Source organism: Mauremys mutica, chromosome 6 (genome assembly GCF_020497125.1).
Source record: "Mauremys mutica isolate MM-2020 ecotype Southern chromosome 6, ASM2049712v1, whole genome shotgun sequence".
NCBI classification, from domain to species: domain Eukaryota; kingdom Metazoa; phylum Chordata; order Testudines; family Geoemydidae; genus Mauremys; species Mauremys mutica.
The window spans coordinates 35317135-35337661 of NC_059077.1; the positions used below are offsets into that span (position 1 = coordinate 35317135).

The 20527-nt window shown below is 39.7% G+C and overlaps 1 protein-coding gene across 10 annotated transcripts in view; it reads right to left on the bottom strand.

Annotated features, from left to right (window-relative positions):
• Window positions 1-5438: 5438 nt before the first annotated feature.
• Window positions 5439-20527, bottom strand: part of LOC123372697 (cAMP-specific 3',5'-cyclic phosphodiesterase 4D) — a 618378-nt gene continuing 603289 nt past the window's right edge. For all 10 annotated transcript variants that reach the window (XM_045021019.1, XM_045021017.1, XM_045021020.1 and 7 more), the window contains 8 exons: window positions 18495-18667; window positions 17894-17992; window positions 17639-17803; window positions 15803-15902; window positions 12000-12154; window positions 11483-11605; window positions 10759-10941; window positions 5439-10068 (listed from right to left, as the gene is read on the bottom strand). In XM_045021019.1, coding sequence (XP_044876954.1) covers window positions 9655-10068; window positions 10759-10941; window positions 11483-11605; window positions 12000-12154; window positions 15803-15902; window positions 17639-17803; window positions 17894-17992; window positions 18495-18667 — 1412 coding nt within the window. In that variant the 3' untranslated portion in view covers window positions 5439-9654. The remainder of the gene's footprint in view (window positions 10069-10758; window positions 10942-11482; window positions 11606-11999; window positions 12155-15802; window positions 15903-17638; window positions 17804-17893; window positions 17993-18494; window positions 18668-20527) is intronic.

The following is a 20527-nucleotide window of genomic DNA, read 5'->3' on the forward strand; positions in this document are numbered from 1 at the left end:
GGACCGGGATATCATACAGGAAGATCTGGATGACCTTGTAAACTGTAGTAGTAGTAATAGGATGAAATTTAATCGTGAAAAGTGCAAAGTCATGCATTTAGGGATTAATAACAAGAACTATTGTTATAAGTTGGGGAGGCATCAGTTGGAAGTAACAGAGGAGGAGAAGGACCTCGCAATATTGGTTGATCACAGGATGACTATGAGCTGCCAATGTGGTATGGCTGTGAAAAAAGCTAATGCGGTCTTGGGATGCATCAGGCGAGGTATATCCAATAGAGATAAGGAGCTGTTAGTACCATTATACAAGGCACTGGTGAGACCTCATCTGGAATATTGTGTGCAGTTCTGGTCTCCCATGTTTAAGAAGGATGAATTCAAACTGGAACAGGTTCACAGAAGGGCTACTAGGATGATCCGAGGAATGGAAAACCTGTCATATGAAAGGCGACTCAAAGAGCTTGGCTTGTTTAGCCTAACCAAAAGAAGGCTGAGGGGAGATATGATTGCTCTCTATAAATATATCAGAGGAATAAATACCAGGGAGGGAGAGGAATTACTTAAGTTCAGTACCAATGAGGACACAAGAACAAATGGATATAAACTGGCTATCAGGAAGTTTAGACTTGAAATTAGACAAACGCTTCTAACCATCAGAGGAGTGAAGTTCTGGAACAGCCTTCCAAGGGGAGTAGTGGGGGCAAAAGACATAGCTGGCTTCAAGACTAAGCTTGATAAGTTTATGGAGGGGATGGTATAATGGGATAGCCTAATTATTACAATTAATTCATCTTTGACTACTAGCAGTAAATCTGCCCAATGGCTCTTGATGGGGTGGGATCTGAGTTACTACAGAGAATACTTTCCTGGGTGTGTGGCTGGTGAGTCTTGCCCACATGCTCAGGGTTTAGCTGGCCACCATATTTGGGGTTGGGGAAGGAATTTTTCTCCAGGGCAGATTGGCAGAGGCCCTGGGGCGTTTTCGCCTTCCTCTGCAGCCTTGGGTCACTTGCTGGAAGGGTCTCTGCATCTTGAAGTCTTTAAACCATGATTTGCAGACTTCAATGGCTCAGACATATGTTTGATACAGGAGTGGGTGGGTGAGATTCTGTGGCCTGTGTTGTGCAGAAGGGCAGACTAGATGATCATAATGGTCCCTTCTGACCTTTAAGTCTATGATTCTATGATTCGCTTTAACTGGAAAGTGGTGCTGGAACAAGTGAGACAGGAAACAGCATTCCAGTACTCATGCCGCTTGAAAGTCTGATTACCCTGCATTCAGAAGGGCTGGATTGGGCTCCATTCATACAGGGAGAAGGCACTCACACAAGTACACTGTTCTCTTTTATTCTGGATGAGAAAAACATGGTTAATTACATGACACTAATACTGTGTGACACAGAGTTAGTGCAGCAGAATGGTACAATATGATGCTTAACTATGCTCCTGAGCCTGATTTCCTGTCCTCCTGCTGAATAACTCCTAAGCTCATTCTGAGGGGAGAGATAAACAGGATGGCATTAAGGCAAGGTCTTTGACACATGCCTGCTAGCGCTGCTGAGCAGTGATTCAAACCCAACAGTGTTCGCTTCACTGTGCTAGCACATGCGGAAGTAATAGACCAACAAAGATGGTTAAAATGAATGGTTCAGCTTAAAATAGATTATTTCATAAAAAAAACCTGGAGCGTTATGACCTAAAACATGCATTGATGTTGCAGTAAACTGGTTTATGGTTGGGAAAATATGAATGGGTAACTTGCGTGCACATCAAGCATTAGAAATAGGACTAGATCACATTAATGAACTGTTAATGCAGATCAGCAAGGTCCACACAGCCCATTAGAGGCTTGTGCAGGGTAGATTCCTACCCCAACTTGTTATGAGTGAAATGTTCCTGTAGACAAGCCCTTAGTCTTAATAATATTGCCTCCAGAGTTTCTTACATTCTTTAAACCTCTGCTGTAATCTGTATTATACACAGCAATATTTTTGAACTGCCATGGAAACCCTGTTAATTTTGGGTTAACGTGTACTTCTGGTTTTCTAGCTAGCATACTTGCTTATATGGTCTCATTACTATAGCATCTGAGTGCTTCCTAATCTTTACAGGTCTACCCTGTGCAGAAGGGAAGTACAAGCATAGGGAACTGAAGCAGAGAAGTCTGCAGTGCAGCAGCATTTGAAACCAAGTCCCAGGGTAGTGCTGTTATCACAGGACTATCTTTAATGGCACTGAGTAGCTGGAAGACAGATTTGCACCCTGGCCATGGTGGGTTTTGCAACTATTTTGCTCTCTGCTGCTTGAGTTTCCTGTCCTCTTCCTTGTTACATTTGCCGATTTCTCTGACATCTTTTTTTGTCAGCAGGAATCCTGGCACTTTCCTTCAGCCCTCATTGAGGGGGTTTGTTATGTTTTTGAATATGGCAAACCAGCTAAAAAATGTGCACAGCTAGAAAATAAACTGAAGGGTTGTCCAGTCAGCACTGTGTTCCCTACCAGCTGTCACTTTTTGTTTTAGTCATGGGAAAGAAGGTTAGTGGCTGAATTGCACTGAATTGAGAATAGCGAAGAGTTGTCTTATCAGTTTCAGAACTATATTCAACTCCAACAGTAGCACCTGGCTGCTGTAACACTTGGACTTCATTTTGGTCTTATTCTTCTGCTTGCCTAGTCTTGGCATTACCAGCACAGAGACTGACAGGGTTCCTTCAGAGAAGGAAAGAAATAAAGGGTTGGATTCCCCCCTGCTGGCTCAGGGAGGTATTTGCACCTAGTGGGGTCTTGCAGGGATTGGTTCTTGGTCCTACGCTATTTATCAATGACCTGGAAGAAAACAAAATCATCAAGTTTGCAGATGACACAAAAATTGGGGGATTGGTAAATAATGAAGAGGACTGGTCACTGATACAGGATGCACTTAGTAAGATGGGTGCAATTAAACAACATGTGATTTAAGACAGTCAAATGTAAAACCATACATCTAGAAACAAAGACTATGGGCCATACTTACAGCATGGGGGATTCTTGCCTGGGAGGCAGAGTCACTGCCAAAAATTTGGGGGCCATAGTGGATAAAGAGATAAACATGAGCTCCCAGTGCGACACTGTAACCAAAATTATTAATGTGATTGTTGGATGCATAAATAGGGGAATCTTGAATAGGGGTAGAGAGGTTATTTGTGACAGGTGCGACCACTGCTGGAATACTGTCCCATTCTGGTGGCCACAATTCAAGGAGGTTGGTAAATTGTAGAGGGGTCACAGAACAGCCCATGAGTATGATTGAAGAATTAGAAAACAAGTGTTATAGTGATAGCCTCAAGCAGGGACGTTCCTAGACCCCCCACCCCCGAACATTTTTTATACCCGTGAAATCTGGTTACAGTGAACTTCAAGGGCATCTGCTGGACACAGGTTAAATATTGATAGCACCCAGCTGTATAATTATTATGTTGTTATAGTATATTGTACTTCTTTTTTACAATTATAATGAAGTTCATATAATTAAAAAAAAAACGTCACCGATCACCATCAGTGTCGTGACGCTTACATTCTGATATCCACCTTCCTGGACTTCCTTGCAGCAGACTCACTTCCCGGGTGTATATGGTCTTGCTACCCTCAGTGGATTTTTAAAAAAAATGTAATTATACATTCACAACACTGAGAGCCCATGTCTCAGGAACTGGGTGGCTCTTGGAGGGCCTATATGTGCCCTGGTGCTGGAGGACCCCAGAACCCTCTAGCATGGAGGAGGGGCTCTAAGATCTGTTTTCTCTCGGGGCTGGGAGTGGGAGGAGAGGCAGAAAAGCAGATGGCTGGAGGACCCCAGTCCTGGTGGATGGCGGAGAGAGCAGAGTTGTGGGATCCCAGGTCCTGGTACTACAGGGCAGGGGACCCCCCAAGGCTGGAGAGCTGAAATGCAAGGAGGACCCTGAGACAGGGGTTGATAAGGGCTGGCCCTGACCTGGAGGTGGCATTGGAGGACCCCACTCAGTGCTGGGAGAGGGGAGAAAGGGCAGTGGAAGGGGGAGGTGTGGGGCACTGGGGGGACACCAGTGCTGGGCGATGGGCGATGGCTGATGGAGACTACTGGCTGGCACTCACTTGTGCTGAGGCAAGGGGGCTCCCTGTGCTGGTGGAGTGTCCCACCGGAAAAGGGAAGGGTCATCTGAAGTGGAAGGGCAGGGTCAGGGTGAGCCTGGGTCAGTTTGCTCTGGCACTAGTGGTTGGGGGTGTGCTAAGACCCTGCAGTGGCAGGCAATGCTGGGAGCCGGCAGAGCAGAGCAGGCTGGCGCCGGGTCACTTGCTGCTGCTGCTGCAAAGACTGAGCCTGAGCCTAGGGTGGCTGCGGGCAAGAAAAAGAAATAAACGGCCAGGCCGGTGAGTGTGGGGCACAGGCCTGATCCCTGCTACTGCCACCGCCAAGCCCCCCGCGAGCCCTCCAGGCCGCCCTGCCTTTCCCCCGTGTCCCTCTTAAGCGTGGGGCCCTCCAAAGAGCGGGGCCCAGGGCGGTATCTCCAGTCTGCCCTATGGACGGGACTGCTCTGGCTTCAAGAAACAATCTATTTAGTTTAACAAAGAGAAGGTTAAGGGGTGACTTGATTACAGTTTTTAAGTACCTACCTGGGGAACAAATATTTGATAATTGGTTCTTCAATCTAGCAAAAAAAGGTGTAACACAAGCCAAGGCTGGAGGCTGAAATTCAGATGGGAAGACATCCATTTTTTAACAGTGAGGGCAATTAACCATTGGAACAATTTACCAAGAGTTGCGATAATTCTACATTACTGGCAAGTTTTAAATGAAGATTGGCTTTTTCCCTACACACTATGCTCTAGACATTATTTTGGGGAAGCTCCATGGCCCGTGTTACACAGGCGGTCAGATTGGCTGATCACAATGGTCCTGTCTAGCCTTGAAATCTATGAATTTCTTCCTCAGTGAAGTTAGCGTTGGTTTTTGATCAGTACTTTAACAACCATTGTGATACCATCCATTTAGAGTTGTCTGGTGAATATTTAACTAGAGGAACTCTAAATTTATAGCTCCACTAAGGAAACTCAAGAGTGTTCTCAGGTCTTTTTAAGATGAGCCCTTTCTTTCTCTGGATCCGTTCCTACTTCCACTGAAGTCAGTGGCAATCTCAACTATTTTCAATGGACTCAAGAACAAGTCCTGTCTTTTGACGTGTTTAGCACCTTACTGGATTAGACCCTTTATGGAACGTTGTCTTTGATGGGATAGCCTCTTTGTTTAATTGACCCTCCCTAATTTACTTCTTGTTATTCGGTATATAATATGGTCCTGGAAATGTACTAATCTAATTCTTATTGCATTCATTTGTATCTTAAAATGTGTTGTTACTGATGGCACTTACTGTGTAAAATAAACTTTATTTGCAAAAGAAAGTCCAGTACAAGATCTAGGCAGAATCAACCCATGCTTTTATTTCCATTGCATATAAAAATTTCATATGAAGGTATTGATGTACAGTACTACTCCATAGGCTGTAAGAGAGGCTAAGAAACCATTGAAAGACTAATCATTTGCAATGTTCACACAAGTTGCCAGTCTAAAGACATACCCAAAGGAAAAACCAAATTAAAACAATAACAAAAATTGTTCAGGATTTCTGTTATTATAGTGTCCCTTTTATACTGTTTAAAACAAAAGCAATCAAATTCCTTTGGGCCAGGGCTGCTAAAATCTACAGTTTGTGTCAAAAAGGAGGCTCTGTTTTTCCTTGAAAAAGAATCTCTCCTTTCACTGAACAGTCACATGTTACAAGGGCTGGGCATCAATGGAATGGAAAAGAGGTATCTATCTTACACTAGCAACTTAATTGCTATCAGGAGTCCTAACTGGCCTACAGCTACTGTGGTGTTTAAGTGGCAAGGGATGCTTAGCAGAGGCCAATTCTGCAAAACTAATACTAGTGTTATTTAAAGGGTTACAGTCGTGCTTTACACCTAGTGCATCTACACTATGCACATGTGTACAAAAGCCTTAGGTACATCTACAAAAGAGGAAAGCTTTGGCTGCTTGTAACACTAATATTAATGTTGGAAACATTTCCAAGATTTCAAGTTGTCTTTTGTACTACTCTATGGATTATGGTTATACAGTACTGTACTGTACTTCCTGTACATCTAAATAAGGAAGGAACATGAAGGACAGTTGTCAAAATAATAATGCACATGAATTCTGATTAATTCATTTTCCTGTGTGCCTAAGAGTCAAATGAGTTATTACAACTGTCCCATGTGTATAGCACATTTGTGTAGTACTGTTTCAAATGACTGTTAACTTCAAAAAGGGAACAGGTAATGGCTGAAGTAATCCCTGATTATAGTCTTCAAAAGTGGAAAGAAAACAATCAGGTAGACAATGCAATTACACTACTGTAGGTATAGAAAAGTTTGACTTTCAAATGGGGCCATGCATGAAAACGGGTTGTAGTATTGTACATACTAGCTTGTGCCAGTGACCAAATCAATTAACGACTAAAAATATTGCAAGAATGCCCAGCCCTAGCCCCACAACTACCTTACTTTCAAATGCAGCAAAACAGAAGAAAATATTGTTCAAAGTTAAGGCACAGCCCTGGGACCAAAGACCTGCAGCTTTTTTATTTATATATCTTTATGTATTTTATAGTTTTTCTCAAATCTTCCATAAACAAGCTCTAAGGTGACATAGAATATATTACAGGAAAAAAAATGTACAAGGAGTATGTATACATAATATTCATTCTCTCACCAAGAGTTTCCAAATATAGCAACACCAACCTGTCAAGGATGATGTTATAATAAGAACTGATAATTTACAATTAACATTACAGTATGTACATTACAATAAATACATGGTTGTAAACAGAGACAAACAAGACTGTATTACAGGTAAGGTCATTTGGTGAGAAAAATGCATGGCACAAAATAAAATAAATAATGCATTTTAAAAGAATCGTCAAAGCTTTCTGTAAAATCCATTTCATTCAAGTTTTTTTTTTAAATCTTTGAATGCAATTTGTTCTACCTGTATTCGCTCATAATTTTTAACAATAATGCAAAAAAACCCAATTAAAAATAACAAACACAGCATTACTGTAACTTGCAAGCTAAAGTGTACTCTTATAAGCAAATGCAGGTTTTTCTTTTTTACCCATTCAGTACCCAACTCATTGCACTTTCTTATGGCAAAAATATTTAGAACATGTAAAGCCACTTGTAAATTGTATTATTTTTAAAGCAGTGTGCAATGCTAAAGCACACTTCAGCAAAGAAAAAAAAAAGATTGTACAGTGCATTAGATCCCTGGCTCTAAGAAATCATATCTTTTTCTACTATTTGATTGTCCATGTGTATGGGTGTATATTTCACAATATGGTGGCATATTCTTTAAGCCTATTTGTTTTCAATTAGTGCAGATGTAAAACCCTTTCAGGTCCATATTGATTTTTGGAATTTATATTGCTTTTTTTCATTATTAAGATTCCAGGCACTCTTGGGGATTGAAAGGATTTTTAGATGGGAGTGGGAGCTTAGGGGGAGATGGTGAGGGAAAGAAATGAGCCTGAAGCTCCTATCAGCATGGCGAAATCTCTCCATTCACTTTCCCCCTTTGGTATCTTCTCAGATAAAGCCCTTTCGGGGCTAAAGGCAGATAAACCTACAACTTGGAGATAGAAAAATGCAAAATGCATTAAAAGCTAAACCATTATCCAAAGTTTTTTAAATGGGTTTGTATCCTAGATCTTTGAAATTGGTATACCCCTTGTTCATTTCCTATAAATTCACTGGCTCAACTGAACTCAAGCAAAGGAAATAAGTGCCATTTCCATTTCATCTTGTCAAAAAGTCACCTATGCCTTGTCATTCGATCAGAATTTGTGACAGAAGAAATCTGTTTATTTTCCTAGGCAACTATTTCTCAATCTCACTCATCAAAATTAGTCTTAATAAAGAGTCAACCATAGGAGATAAATTCCTTCCCACTACACATGACCTATCAGTAGAAATGCATAATGACAAGCATGACTCTATAAAACCTCTTTTTCTTTCCAAGTTACTGAAGGCTTAGGTACTGATCAGATTTCAAAGTAGGATCCTTTCAGCACAACTTGGACATAGGAAGAGAAACATTTTGAAATTGTGAAGTAATGTGGGGGGAAATCCAAACTTTTCCAAGAATTACTGGCTTGTTTTTTAAAAAAACCTTATGATCTGGCTCTTCGTGCAAGGAAAAGGAGTTCTGAAAAATATGCTAAAGATTATTTTTTAAAGACACACACACACTTCTGAGGTGAGCATGTGCTCCAGCTAATCAGAAATTACTGCCCGAACTGCTGACACAAAATAAGTTTTAAGGGAGACTAAATAGGAAAGATTCTACTTTTTTGCCACAGCAAATAGGTTGTTCTTATTTAGTGATCTCCAGTTCTCAGCCTCAGAGTGATATTCTAATGGAACTAATTTTATTAAGCAAAGAGAAGTGTTATGTTTATATAAAAAGATGGTTCATCACTTTTTCATACTGGGCCCACTCCTGCAATTCCTGACTTGAGTGGTCCCATTGGTTTCAGTGGGACTACTTGTGGGAGTAAGGGTGGGGTTGCAGGGTCGGCTCCACTGTGAGGACAAAAGCACAATGCAGACTTCTGTTGTTTGTCTGAAAAAATTATAATAAAAAGAAACATAAAATGAATTCCGTCCTACTGAAAGGGTTTCCTGCAACATAAACAAAAATATTTCATGGAAGTCATTGGTATATAAAACAATGGATTTTTATAGCTCAAATCAATGCTATAAAAATCTAACGTGCAAAACTAAAAATAAAATCTATAACTAGATAACTAGAAGTATTATCCAGTGTTGCACAGATTTGTACTGAAAACTTGCAAGTTACTCTTTGGAAAAAATAACCAGTGGCAGATGAAGTTCTGAAGGTGTTTTTTTCTTTAAATATAATACCTCAATACATTTAATAATAAAAGTAAGCTCTACAAAAGATCTCTGTTTTACATATAATACAAAATGCAGAGGTCAGTGTAACCCACTTGGTCACACTTTATTTTTTTTTTTTTCAGTCATGTATTAGGAAGACTTGAAATTAGAAAATTATGCAATTTCCACAGCTCATCTTCCTACAGGTAACAGATTCATGTTGTGTCCCATTATTCATGTGCATTTGTTTTCCATTAGGAACCTCAGTTCATTCTCTGGCTGTTTTCTTAAAACTCTGATGATGAATGTTACTCAATGCCTTGCTTGTAAATAAAAACAAAACAAAACAAAACACCCAATGCACACCAGCCTTTTGCTGGTAGGCTGTATTCCTCTGAAACCACTTTAGAGACCTGATTTCTTCAATCAAATCTGCCAAATGGAGATCTTATTAAGATGCTGTTCATGGATGTTTTCTCCTTTGCTCTCTCATGCCATGGAGGTGAAATTGTGGTTACAATATTCCTGAGTGCCAAACTGAGTAATTAAGGTCAGTTTTGATCAACAAACGTCCTGGCAGGTGACAGTGAGGTGTGACCATGGTTGTGGCATGTGATATGCACTTTGGAAACCATTTTCTAATAAAAAAAAAAGAGAGAGAGAGAGACAAAGAGACAGAGAGAAAGAAACTGAGTCTTCACACTGTTACGTGTCAGGAGAATGATCTTCCTCTAGTACGCAAGGTTCTGGGTGGCTCTCCTCCCCTTCCACTTCTTCGCCTACTTGCTCGTCAAGAGGAATTTCAGTGGATTCTGAGTCCTGGGTGCAAAGAGTCTTGGAGTCACTGAAGCTGGTGTCTTCTTCCACTTGACTTCCACTGTCCTTTTCAGTGTCTGATTCACCATCTTCCTCCAATGTTAGTTCAAACTGGAATTTTTCAGTTTGGCCCTGCCGACCCTCTTCCTGGTCATCAGGTGCAGGAGAAGGACTCTGAGGGATTGTGCTCTGGTACCATTCACGATTGTCCTCCAGGGTATCCAAGATATCCTGGGCATCAGGGTGAACAAGATCTGCCCATGTCTCCCAGAGAGGATGAACAATGTAGTCTATAAACCCCACCTGTTCCAAGTAATGTCACAATACAAAATTAGGATGAGTACCTCATTCCCAAGAAAAAATGCACATATAGGTTATAAAACAAAATAGAAATTCTTGATGCTAGGACAGAGGCTCCTGATGTTCATTCCTTCCCAGAAGAATAGAGTACAATGTCTGAGCATACTACTGTCAGAAACAGGCATGCTGGATACCCTATCTTTAAGAAGGCTGAAAAGAAGCCGTGCTATTCTATGCGGAAAATGGGCTTTTGTAGCATTCTCAACAGATTGCAGTGCTCCAAGCTGAATCCGTAGCTTTTTATTGTGTATTAATGGGAAATGGATATTGGAAAGGGTTTATTTTTAAATCTAATTCCCAACAACTTATTCTTATCTCTTAAGCTGAACTGCTATTTTACATACGATTGTGCTATTAAAGGGAAGCTTAATGAAAAGATGTATTGTATTCCTCCTTATAGCACATCCCACATTACAGAACAGTGCCATGCTGGAGCTCTTTGGCCCACACACAGCTATTTTTAATTATAGGAAATCTCAACTCCTCTTAAAAGCGGAATTAATTAAAGGGGGAAAAATTCAACAACATACATCCAGAAACCCATGCAAATAAAACAAATCAAGTGGCTAAGATCCAAGTTTATCTATTAGAATGTATTGGCATGTTATCTCATTACTTATTCAAATGGATTACCTGTGATTTCTCTACAGATGCATTGTGCTTATCACACATGGGACTTATCTCCATGCCCCTCTCTCTTTCCCGGTCTCCCTGACGAAAGAACTCTTCCATTATTCTGTCCGTCCACTGGCGGTAGAGCTGGAGTGGCTTGGTTGGATTGCTTAGATCTGCACAGTGTACCATATTCTGTAAAACCTAAAATGGACAAATATATATTATCTACTGAACACCTCCTGTGTTATTAACACTAGAGACGAAAGGCTCTTTTTTCCATTTACACATTTGGTGGCTGCGAAACAGAATCTTGAAAATACAGGTAGCGCAGCATTTATTCTGTACAGCAAAAGCTGGATGTGCCTATGTGTGTTTTTCACACTTCCATTAATAGCCACAAATTATCTCACTTCTACAGCTTCTGTCTATATTAAGAGGTAGAAAATGTTTAAGTGCAAGACTGATTCAAAGATGCTTAGAGGTTAGGCCATAGCAAATTAAACCCAGAAAAAATAGTTTCCTAGCTCAAAGCTCAACCAAAGAGCTGGTCAATGCCCAACAGAATGTGATATTGAATGGAAATATGGCACTTGTGGCTAATGAACACGTTAGAAAGGAAAGGGAGAGTGTAATGAGGTGAGAATGGGGACAGAGTTAAATGAGACGAACACCCACGTAGGACTGGGGAGACAAACCTAGTAAATGAAGGCTAGTGACTATTTTTCAGCATGGATGATCTTACCTGAATTCTGTCTGAATAGTTATCAAGAAGTAGAACCCCAGAACTTGTCACTTTCTTGGTTTCAACCATAGTTTTCAAATCAGCCAACAGATTCATATGTTTAGACATGTCTGTTGCAAGCACCTTGAAGGGGAAGACAAAGCATTAGTAACTAACATGATTGAATGATTTGTTTTCAATATTTGAATATGACAGTCACCAAATCACAAAGAGATACAGGTTTATGTTATTGTTTTTTTGGCAAGAGGTATGGGGGGGAACCATGATCCACACATATGACTATATAATTTTTTTTCCTAACTAGGGTTCCCCATCCCGTAAAGGCTGTTGGTTGTGCCAGCCTTTAGTTTTAACTCAAAAGAAGCCCAACATACATGCTTTATACATAATGCAATTTTCCCTGCATTGCCTGCATTATGTGCCTAAGTGTATATAATATAGCAGAAAACTATCTAAGGTTTGTTTTGTTAATGCAATCTGAATGCATTAGAAATGGGAAATTCAAGCTGTAACTCACAATGTCAATGACCATTTTCCTCAGTGATTGTCTTTGTTTTTTGGTCAAATTCTGGAAAATGTCACAATTCTCCTCCTGTAGCAACTTGAAACCCACAGCTAAATGATGGTTCTCCAATACCGATGAGTCATTGTACATCAAGGCAAGCTCAGAGTCTGCAAGACAGTCACGAGGCAGAATGTTAACAAAGCTTGTGTTTCCCCCCAGGTTATTTTTTGATTTTTCAGATTCCCAAGACAGTTGAAAAGCACATATTACTCTAATATTTACAACAGTCCTTCTCTGTATTCCTGCAGGCTGCAAGTCAAACTAACCCCTTCCTAGATTTACCATTTGGAATCTCATGAGATGGTAATGCAGAAAAGTGAGTTCATAATATTTATAACAGGATTTACAGATACACTTTTGTTCCTTCCATATTTTAACTATCTGTATTGGCTTGCATAGAAACAAGCTTTGTGTAACTCAGAGACTATCGGAACTGGTGAAGTAAACTTAAAACTCCAGAAAACACTAACAAACTGAGGCAGAATATGGGGAACAAGCATAAAGAATCAGATCGGTACTTTCAGAACCCATCAAACATGTGCACCAAATCAGATGGAAAATATGGCACTCACACCTTCCAACACAACATTATTAAAGTTAACTTGCATCTGCCTACAACTCAGAGCCAGGAAAACAAAGCTAAGGATTTGACCTGGTTTAAGCATGTAGCAAACAGCTTAATTTTCAATTTATGCACCTCAACAATCTCAGGCACTCTGAGGAATAAAAGGGCCATTAGTATATGAAAACAGCATGTTTTGGGAGGACGGTGACAGGATAATACCAGCGGTGCTTCTCAATATTCTCTTGGAGAGCCATATGGCTTGAAAGCCCTAAGCAGTGACCTGGCCCAATAACTGAATTGCATGCAACTCACTACTAGTGACAGGATGCTTCCTTTTCAAATGTGAGTATTCTTAACTCAGTCTATATAGCAGTGAAAATAAAGGGGCTCATGTACCCTCTTAGCAACATCCAGGAACAACTTGTACTTAGATATATGCAAAAGTCTGCATGCATCTACTTAGGCCGATTAACCAGCCTACTTTGGAAATGAAGAGCATATTTTATTCCATTTACGTAGGAGCACAGCTGGATTTTATACACACAACCATTTACATGCCTTTGAGTATATGGCCTATAACGATTGCATTATTGAAAAAGAATACTTTGTATGCAATCACACTTGTCATTTATTGACATTAATTTCTGTTTATTACAGTTTCTGTATCCTAAATCGAGCTGTGCATCAGTCTATTCTACTCTTTGTCCTCGTTATCTTCTTTTATAGACACTGTAGTCTAAAATCCCTTTAGCTCAATGGGGTTGCACATGAAGGCTCTTGTGTTTAGATTTAAGGAGCCTCATTATGTATTCTCCTGCTGTCTCACTCTCCTGTACCGAACACGTGAATCTTGTGATTCAGGAAATCCTTCCTCTACCTTTCTTTGCCTTGAAGGCAGAAAAGCCATAATAGCAGAGAAGAAAAAGTCCTTGTTTGTCAACCAACAGCCCTTTCATCTTTCCCAGAAAATTCTGTAAGCGTGTTTATTTGCTATTTTTCCAAGAAGGAACGTGAAAATTGTAGGAAAATCAGCCTTTCTGGAAGCCAAGGCTGTAAGGAGTGCTCAACACTACTGTTACTCAGAAAGGTTGAGGTCCTGTGGGTGGTTTGATTTTGTTAACATTTGTAATTGCTGTGGAAGAAGGGGAAAGTACCCACATGTTATTCAATATAACAATCTTGTTAGCGGCTCCCGGTATGTTTGTGAGAAAAGATTGAAGAAAAGTATGGCTTTATATAGTTGCTCTCCCTCAGGGATTACGATTGAGGGGGAGCACCTTAATTCCCCACAGCTCCAAGGGACCTTTGCCAAAGAGGCTGGTCAGGGGGTGCAGAGAGTCTGTATCTCCTCTCAGTGCCCTAGCCATATCCCTCCTGGTCAGTGGCAGACATCTTGGGTGCCATAAATCAGTATATATACTTTTAGATGAACTGTCAAGTATCAGAGGGGTAGCCGTGTTAGTCTGGATCTGTAAAAGCAGCAAAGAGTCCTGTGGCACCTTATAGACTAACAGACGTTTTGGAGCATGAGCTTTTGTGGGTGAATACCCACTTCGTCGGATGCATGTAGACGAAGCATGTAGACGACATGCATCCGACGAAGTGGGTATTCACCCACGAAAGCTCATGCTCCAAAACGTCTGTTAGTCTATGAGGTACCACAGGACTCTTTGCTGCTTTTTTAGATGAACTGTTCCTCTATTTGGGGGAGTGTCTTTGTCCCCAAAGATGGTGATGCATTTTCTACTGTTTTTCTCTAATCCTTTTAAAGTCTGAGTCCCCACTGAATTTAATACTTGTAAAAAGAGCTCCAGTGAGAACCTTTTTGGAGACTGGCATTCTCTGTTTATCCACAGAGTGAATAAAACACATGTAGTGACAGTACAGACTTCTATATGGTGCCATGGCAATGTACCTCCAACCTAACTGGCAGGGAATACTATCCTGGGGGGAGAGACAGTGTTATGCAGTCTCCATTGCCCTGAAATCCTTGGCCTCTCTTTAGCCTGCCAACAAGAGTGCCAATTAGTGCCAAATGTAATGTGGCAGCTTGTCCAGTGGTGACTGGACTAAAGTGATTGTCTCATTTCTTATAAGTCACTGAATAACTATATGAATAGTTGGGCTGGATTTGAACTGTTTACCCAGAAGTAAAGAGCTTTATATACCACTATCAGTCCCTTGAGTTGGCCAATCACCCAATGGTAATCTCACAAAAATTCAGCAACCTCCCCAGAAATGAATAAAAATAATTCCCAGATTTAAATGCTTTTACTTAAATTAAACTAAATTCTTCTCATTCTATAGCAGTTCCATGCCCTCATAATAGTGTGTTATCATTGAGTATACCCACAAAATGGTTTGTTTACATCTTGGGAGATTTAATATTAAGTGCTTTTTTGCACACTAAGCCTAGTTCACTTTGTTCCTATGTTGCGCTGTTATATTGTATTGTTCCTATGTTGCACTTGCTAGCAATACAACTTTGAAACTTCTGTGACATCCCCAATCCTCGTCCTTGTGGATGAGTCACCAATTTGCATTTCACTATAGGGTAGCCCGCAGGCCATTAAAGCACATAAAAATAAATTCAAATAATGTTCAGAGTCTGATTTGAACTTATAACAGCAAAAACGTCAAAGCTGGAACACTCTCCCTCAGACTGCTGGGTCATGGCATTGTAGCACTGGTGCAACAGAGTCAGTCAATGCAGAAATTACCTACAGTATCTACTAACATGTATGAAGATGGGTTAAAGATGCACCCACAGACATGATTCCATTTTCTTGATTTTTCCCTCTTGCTTTCTCAGACCCTCAATGTAATTTCAACCTTGATATTTCTGGTGAGCTACAGCTCTTACCCATTTTTTTTCTTATTTAATGGAAACCTTACATAACTTCCACTTATTTCAGGAGAACTACCACCATTCTGCCCCTAGTGGGTGACAGCGCTAAAGTTCATCCAACTAGTAACTCCTGCCCCCTTTGAGTATATGTCTAGGATTAAATTACTTGCAAAATGACTATCAGATTAAAATACAAACACGTGTATATTCTAAGAAAAGGTAAGAGAAGGGTATGAAGTGGAAAAGCTTGTGCTTCTCATTTTCTATGCACATATCTTACAGGATACCAAGTAGAAACTGTAAATATTACAAACAAACAAACACACACACACACACACTTACTTGTGTTGATAAGAAATTGGTTTGAAACCCCAGGGTGATCAACATCATGTATTGCACTGGCAAAAATTGCTGCAAGAATCTCCAGATCAGTGAACACTGCCTGAAAAACCATACAATAGAAACAATAATTACTAACCAAGGAAACTGTCTTTTCAGTAAAAGGACAGTACACTGATTTTTTTTCTCCTTCCAAATTCATATTTCAAAAAATAAAACAAACAAAAACATCTTTCAACATAGTTTAAATAGAACAGGAACTTCAAAAAGTTATTTAAATATAATCCTCAAAGTTTTGGAAAATAGTCCTTTACATATACAAGACATTTCAAATTTGGGAATCGACAGGTACTGCCATAAAAGTGCCTGTTTTTTAGAGGTCCTGAGCACTGAAAGCACCACTGAATTCAACAGAATGAGACAATTGTGGGTTTTTCAGCATCTCTCCATAAATAAGGTAATTTGTATTTAGATCACTAAATATAGATAGGTGCCTAAATCTTAGCACGTACCCAAGTCTGAAAATTTTGGCCTAACTAATTATTATACACTACGGTGTTACCCCAGGTAGTATATTTATGTTGCATTAAGCATGCTTATATTTCATTATAAACATATAATATGTATTGGTGACGTTAAAAAGGAGCATGCCTCCTAAATGATATTAAGAGAGAATGGTTATGATTTATTATGTCTGTTAGCTGCAAGGTATACATCCTACAATGTACTGATTCTCCTTTTAGAAGCCATTATGAAAATAAACTAGTCAATAACAGTATGTAGGGGAATATTAGTATTTTACTGGCTCAAACACTGCTGAAAACAAGACTCTGAAGGATAGCTGACTCAACAGATCAAGTAATGCTACTGACAATCAGTTTGGCTGCCCACTGGAGCAAGTGGTAATGCAGCTCCATTTATGAACAGAAGCTGAACCTCCTCCTTGCCATGAGGGAAATCTTCTCCAAGAGGACTGATTCCTTTAGGAGCCAACAGACCTGTCAGAGATCCCTAGAGCTCTCCCTGTTCATTCACTTCAAGGGGAAGGTGAGGGAGGGAGAAGGCATTCAGCACCTATGAGCCAGAGGGCCAAAATGGAAACCTGGTCTAAGTGGATGCAAATCCTTTTGAATTACTGGAGTTTCAAAGTAAGATGTAAGTTAGGCTTAATCATAGTCTTATAATAAAAGAGGAGAGAGATTCCAATGTTTCTCTAGTTTCCTTTCACCTCAGAGGCTTAAGCTCTCTTTTAAACAGCTCAGATAAAGAGGATTCATTTTAAAAAAGTCTGGATTTCAAGGTTTTTTTAAACAAAATAAGACAACCCATTAAGGATCTAACATGGGTTTAACACTGCCTGAGTATTGAATGTTACACTGAAGCAAATGTTAGAGAAATTCAGTTTAGAGAAGCAGAAAAATATAAATGTAGTCTTGTGGACAAAAAATGTATCAGTGAAAAAACCAAAAACACTGCATTATATTACTTAGGGAAACACATCCTGTCATCGCCTTTTCTGTATAATTCCCATTGGTTTCAATGAGAACTCCACATGGGAAATGACAGGACATGACCTGTAGTTAAAAGTAGATGGTGAAAGCAGGTTACCACGTTACCAACAGAATGTGGTTGATTTAGCGCTAGTCACTGGACAAATCCAAGTAAATAAACTTGAGTCATCACTAAATTCCCTGAGAAGAGAAAGTCTCATGAAACTATATTACAAAAAACACACTGTCTTACAGACACTGGGATCGTTTACATTTAGCTTAGAAGAGTTTTTGATATTTTACATGCGTGTGTTTCCCTCTCCCCTCTTCCATGGATATGTGGATTTACCTCCAAAGCTGGGGTTGATAGCAGTACGTGGGTAGACTGAACGACATCTGCAGCATGTATGTTGTTGTGATATGCCACATCTGCATGGTAATGGTCTTCTAGGGTCATCAAGTAAGTTATTAAAGTGTCTACTGGAATTTTAAATGTTTTTAACATATCCCGTTCCTGGAGGAAGGAAGAGGAAAACAATTACGTTTATAAGAAACATAACAATTGATGAATAAAGAGCACTAGTGCTGCTTCCATCTTTCCCACCTGGAAAATGGTATGCATGATGACTGTCAGAGGTCGGTTTCCAGATAGTTCTGCTATTTTGAAAACGTGCAGGCCCCATTTGTTCACATCTTCTAGTTCCTAGAATGAAATTAAACAAAAGAAACTTTTAAATCAAATACTTAATTTTCCAATTATTTTTGTTTGAAATACCTTCAACAGCAGAGTCATGAAGATTCAAGCTAACAAATTGGATGAACCATTGTGAAAATAATATACTAAACCCTATGACAGTGCTCAAATGAAAGTTTGCTTTTTATGTTGCTGATGATTTATGCATAAGAACCTTATTAATACACATACAATGCTGGTTTATTTTACGTTATGTACTTCTCAGATAGAAAAAATTCCCACTGTGCTCCTGTTGGAACAGAAGTTTACTATACACTCACTTCATTTTTTCAGTGTTCCAGATTTAAACTTGCCTAAGTGAGATCAGAATCTGGCGTTAGCCCTTGTAATCAAAGGGTGTGGAAAGAGTATGGGATAACACACTAACGTCTGTTTGACAACCTGAAAACTTCAGTAAATTGCATGGTAAGTTTCTAAGGTCTTGGTAGAGAACAGGTTAAATTTTCCTTACCTTGGCAAGAACATCTTCTTGTTCGGTTTTAACACCGAATTTGGGGATACTGGAATTAGTTAAACTAGAGCTGTGCATCAGTTTTTTCACTCCACTGATCTGGGACATAGGCCTCTTCTTTTTCTCTTTCTCTTTCTGTGTTGGAGAAGGGATTTCCACTTCATGTTGTTTGTCTTTGAAGAAAGGGAGACAAAAATAACTCTGAAGGGCATTTTCCATACTTACTAAAATTATATATTTTTTGTCGATCTTAGTGGTTAAGATTGATTTTGTGTACACTATAACCCTTCCATTATCATTCTGTCTTTTTTAAGCTAAATGTGGAGACTAATAATTATCAGAAATTAAAAACAACAACTGAACAAGAAATGAAGTTCAACTGTATGAATCACTGCACTATTCCAAAGGTTGTTTCATTATTTCTGAATAGACTTTGAGGGTAGTTTGTGGCTGCATCATCCCCCCTCAGCCAACAATGTATAGGGAGGTAACCATTAACATAAAAAGAAAGTAGTAGACCTGGCCAGAAACTGGAATTGCATTCCATGGGACATTCCAAAATAATAATAATAAAAAAGTTCAGAATCAGAATGAAAAAATGAATTTAGGTATTTCCTTTAGAATGTGAATTCCAAAATTTCGTTTCATACTTCTGGAAACAGCAGGCAGGGAGTCAGGGCTCCCAGGGTTTCCGAACTGCCAGAGTCTGAAAGTCCTGGTAGCTCCCACTCTGAGGCAGCCAGTGTGGCAGGCTGCCCTGGAGCCAGGTAATCTGGAATGGCAGTTGCAAGCACTAGCAGGCTGCCAAGGAGCTAGCGGAGCAAGCTGGCAGGAAACCAAGAAGGCAGAACCAACCAAAATCTGCCTGGTTTCTGTTAGAATTTCATTATAACCAATGTGTTCTCGAAGAACATTTCTGCAGGAATACAAAATTTCAACAAACTGGCATTTTCTGACAGAAAAAACATTCTATTCCAGAAAATTTCTGACCAGATCTAGAAGTTATGTAACATAAATACAAAAAATAGCTTGAGCTGATTATGGCAAGAAGAGCATTGATAGATTTTACCCTTAAATACTGGCTTCAGGCTAAAACATTACCATCTCTCATATTTATGTGCACAGCCCAAGAAAATCAGAATATTTTTCAAGCCCGTGTCAAAATACTGCTTGTTTTTTCTTTGGTTCACACTTTAGTTTTGGAAATGTCTGTTGTCTGAAGTTTTGTTAATTCTGAACGGTGATTTTGTAAAAGTAACATTGTGAGGAATCATATTTCTTCTGTTTCTAACTGGGGGAAATTACTTACTTAACTTATGATGCAATAGATTTTATTTCTTTAAAAAGTGCCACACCTGGAAGTTCAAACTGGGATCTGAAAATCAAGCTGTTCTTTCTGGTGCTTACATCATTACCAGTAATAAAGATATCTGTAATCAGGACTTAACTTGCAAGTTTGCTCATGGCCTGTGAAGTACAAAAGGGTGTAATTTGTTGTTCTCAGATGAATTAGCTCTATCGTGTTAACCAAAGTGCAAACTTGTTTTTGTCAGATATGAAGATGTGACTTGAAGATGCAAAGGAAGGAGATGTGTCAAGTAAGAAGGTGCCATTTTTATAGAGTCACTTTTCTGACAATGACCACACTTCAAATGTGCAGAAACACTTCTAAAAGGAAAGCTCAAAGATCCAGATACATAGGGCCTGCTTCTCATTTACAGATGGTTACTTTATGTTGCTCTGGAAGTATGAAGTTTAAAGTGGTTTAAAGTTAGGGTAAATTACACTTAGATACACTTTAAGGCCCTCTTTACACTTCCAGACTAGTGAAAAGTGACCTTAATGTAAATGAGAATAAGTCCCAAAGGCAACACTGCAATAAAAGAACTGTGGCACAGCTGCAGCTGTCCCAGGTCAGCTTACTCAGGCTCACAGGATGTGGGCTGCAGGGCTATAAAACTGCGGAGATGTTTGGGCTGGAGCCTGGGTTCTGAGACTCTGCGAAGGAGTGGGTCTCACAGCCCAGGCTCCCG